This window comes from Sinocyclocheilus anshuiensis, unplaced genomic scaffold, assembly GCF_001515605.1.
Source record: "Sinocyclocheilus anshuiensis isolate Anshui unplaced genomic scaffold, SAMN03320099.WGS_v1.1 scaffold330, whole genome shotgun sequence".
Classification (NCBI taxonomy): Eukaryota; Metazoa; Chordata; class Actinopteri; order Cypriniformes; family Cyprinidae; genus Sinocyclocheilus; species Sinocyclocheilus anshuiensis.
In genome coordinates, this window is record NW_015547689.1 from 1,568,324 (window position 1) to 1,572,380 (window position 4,057).

Genomic DNA, 4,057 nt, shown 5'->3' on the forward strand with positions numbered 1-4,057 from the left:
CGTGAGAGTAACTCTACCGCTGAGTTAACACTGATGTGAATGCATGTGGCTTTGTACATTATATTGAGACGGAGGGAGGCGCCAGAACAGCAGCCGATAGAATGCACGCTGTAGCAGATACAACGATATTTCTTCAAAAGCAGATCGTGGAGACATTCAAAAATTGTCATATCGCACACCCCTAACTACCAAGTATAATCAATCTCACACACACAAACAAGCACAACGAAATCACTTCACACTATTAAGCGGCTGTGTTATGAACATGCAAAATTGTATCGCACCCGTGCTACAGTGGTAAATTTATTCATCGCACAGACCAGTTTTTTTTGTAGCACGTGCGACATATATGTCGCACTGTACAGCCCTGATGTATGTATAGAATCTTGTGATAAACTTCACATTGTATGATCACAATGAAATGGGACCAGTCAACTTCAACAAAGCTGTGTCGTCTTGGTGCAATGATGTGTTTCTATTTATTTAATAGCTTATACTGTCTGTGTACTAATAGTCGACTATTTTAGTGCTACGTGTTTCAATGTCTAGCTGGAGACATTGAAGCAAAAACTGTATTTCATGGAGTAATCATTTATTTAGACTAAAATGCTCTCAGATGACTGACAAAACCACACTGAATACATATGGGTCAATTATGTGAATTTTTATTTTTTTTGTCTGGATCTAGTAAGTCATTAAAAATGATAAATAAATAGATAAATAAGAATGCAGTTCCTTAAAATGGACTTGAATACACATTTTCTAGTATAAACATATTTTTAATTTCTGATTTTAAAAATACTTTAGAATTTTAACTTTTGATATTTGTTGTTTGGTCTAAAGGCAAATATGAGTGGTATAGCTGCCCAGAGAAAGGAAAACAGTCTCTAAAAAAATAATTATTGGAAAAAGTTGATGTTATTATTTATTTATTTTTAAAATAAGCAGCAGCTATTTTACATTTAAATTTGCATTTAGTCAATTAGTACATGCTTTTATCCAAAGTGACTTACAAATGAGGACCAACACAAACAATTTATCATAAGACCCAAATTCAGCTCAGTGTAAGCTATAGTGGCACACAAGCTTGAGCATAAGTGCAATACAGAAAAGTAAAGAAAAACAAGGGGGGAAAATATATTGGATTTATTATAGGAAGTGCATTGTTTATGGTTTTGGTTTGTTTTAAAATATTAATAAGAAAACCATTTTGTTGTCATGTGACAAGAAAGTGAAAGTGAAAGTGAAAGTGACGTGGCATGTGGCCAAGTATGGTGACCCATACTCGGAATTAGTGCTCTGCATTTACCCATCCAACGTGCACACACACAGCAGTGAACACACACAAACCGTGAACACACACCCGGAGCAGTGGGCAGCCATTTAGACCCTCATCACTTCTTGCAAAAAGTTTTTAGATTTTTAAAAGTGTTTTTTTTTTTCTTTTTAAATTCGTTTTATTTAGCCAGGACGTTCTCATTTCTGTCAGCATGTGATTTTTCGTGCAGTGCTGTAATTGACCAGAGGGTGTCGCTGTAGACACACTGAATTGTGCCATTGATCCATGAGCCTCTGCCGCTGCGGTCATGTCAGTCAGCATGATAGAGTCTATGAAGAAGGGAAGAAGGGAGGGCAGCAACTCCTGCATTTTGACATTTACACACTTTTCTCACATCTAACCAGTACCTTTAAGTCGTTACCTGAACTCAGCGATTAGTCGTGGCCATCGCTTATTTTAACTTGATTTTTATGTGGAGGAGGAGATGAAAGGGGCTTGTCCAACTCAACTTCAATTATGGGAACAGACACCTGCCGCGATCAGGCGCGGCTAACGCGCTAACATTAGCCGTCAGAGGGAGTTCAAAAGTACAAACCAGCATACCAGGACGACATGGAGTGGTGACAGCACACAGGAAACCTGGATTATAAAACTTGTTGGGAATATCATCGTATTCAAACGGAGATATTTTAACTTTACGTGTGCTGATGTAACTAGTTTTGGTGGGAGTTGCTGTATTTGGGATCATGTCTGTGACTGAACTCTACTCTAGGGTGAGTTGTTTGAATTAGTTTTATTTCACCATTAAATAGATAAATAAATAGTTAATCATATGTGACAGGTGGACAGTAATATGTCATTTATTTTCTGTGTGAGATCGTAAACGACGCGAAACGCCTTCGCCAATCTTAAATCTTCGTTCAATGTAGCATGACTAGCTTAAAATAATTTAATTAATCTCAAAACATCATAAAACCCTCACAAAAGGTAATATTCAAATATTTGACGCCCTGCGGTTCTGCTTAACTGCCTCTAACTTCCTATAAAACACAGGGAAGTACCGCGGACAGGTGTGTTTGTTGGTTTCGGTCTGTAGGTAGTTTCGGTGTTCGCGGTGTGCGAAAACCGATTGAGCTCCCTATCTAGACAGCATCTTTGAGCGCGTTCAGATGCGTCTTTGTTGTCAAATAATGCCGACTATGTAGGCAGCTCACTAAGTTACGAGATACAGCCAGTGTTTATGACGAGCTCTTCCTCTTTTGAGGACTTTAGTGACTCTGATAGTTCAAATTCCTCTAAATATGCTGCAATAGGAAAGACGGTTGTTTACGTTTTAGGTGTATCAGTCAAAACCAGCATAAGCAATAAACAATAATTTCAGTTTATTGGGTATTAATTTCCTGTAAATTATTTTTATAGATGAACTGTTTGGCAGCATTTGTTGGGAGAAGGTGTCGCATTGAATTCCTCATTTGATATTTAAATCTGTAATTTTTTGTGCTTGTTGGGATCGTTAATATGACCATTGAAGATTTATTTTCAGGGCTCCCATACTTAGGGAATTTTATTATGAAAAATGAAAAATTTAATTAGTAAATCAACTTTTTTCTAACTGTGCCTGCCTGTAAATATTTCATTAGATAGTAATAGGTACAAACGACTGGAAGAAGTCATAGAAATTCAGCACTTATGCCTTGTAATCCCACAAATATGAACTGTTTATGTATTATTTTATTTTGACCTCTGGAGATATTTCACTGAGGGAAAGCAGGTTAGGAAAGACCTTTGTATAGCCTAATATTTTATGGTCACATACTAATGCTGCAGGTGACTCAGTGTTTCCAAGTTGTTTGGGCTTGTATGCAAAATGAATATATATTTGTTTCCTCTAGTCTTCAGCCTTGGACAGACTGTTCAGTTCAGCCTGATTCTCATAGTGTCACCATAAGGGTGGATTCATATTACACCAGTTCAGTCCCGTATTTTGGCCTCTGTGCTCTGATATTGTTCGGATATTTTGCCCTAAAAGTATTCCACAGCTTTCAGGTTCTATTATTAGCTTGTGTGCTGTTACCTTAGCGGTCATAAAAAGACCAAACCAGTGATGTCATCATAACCACCCTGCCCATGTGTGTCATCGATTACACTGAGAACAAATAGTATTGAATGGCTGGTCAGCCACTGGAATGGACTGGATTTTAAAAAAAAAATGTAAACACCCAAAAGTCATCTGTGACAACCCCCTCTTTCTCATCTCCTAATTAAACTTCCTAATCTGCTTTTTGATAATCTTTATGGAAGACCAGGGAACAAATTTACCATCTGTTTTTTTTTTCCTAAATGAACTTGCTATTTTTAAAGAGGCTGTTTATCTTATATTATATCTAAGAACACATAACACCTTAGGGGGTCTCATTTAAAGACCTCATTAAAAGAAGTAGAAAAGTAGATCCCTTCGATGCGTCCCACCTAAACATACATTAAAAAATCTTGACAACACATTTTGAATGACAAATTATTTTAGAAATAGTATTAAAGGGGTCATATGATGCTGCTAAAAAGAACATTATTTTGTGTATTTGGTGTAATGAAATGTTTATGCGGTTTAAGGTTCAAAAAACACATTATTTTCCACATAGTGTACATTATTGTTTCTCCTCTATGCCCCGCCTTTCTGAAACGCGTCAATTTTTACAAAGCTCATCGGTGTGAAAAGCAAGGTGTGCTCTGATTGGCCAGCTATCCAGTGCGTTGTGATTGGCCGAATACCTCAAGCGT

At 37.1% G+C, this 4,057-nt stretch overlaps 1 protein-coding gene across 3 annotated transcripts in view; it reads left to right on the top strand.

The window, feature by feature from the left end:
* The window catches only part of myo5b (myosin VB), a 61,688-nt gene that overhangs the window by 2,211 nt on the left and 55,420 nt on the right, over nt 1-4,057 (top strand). The window contains exon 1 of one of the 3 annotated variants that reach the window (XM_016506200.1): nt 1,583-2,052. The exons of 1 other annotated variant lie outside the window; for it this stretch is intronic. In XM_016506200.1, coding sequence (XP_016361686.1) covers nt 2,026-2,052 — 27 coding nt within the window. In that variant the 5' untranslated portion in view covers nt 1,583-2,025. Of the gene's footprint in view, nt 1-1,582; nt 2,053-4,057 lie in introns of those variants that run through there. One more of the 3 variants, XM_016506202.1, reaches the window with a different exon arrangement.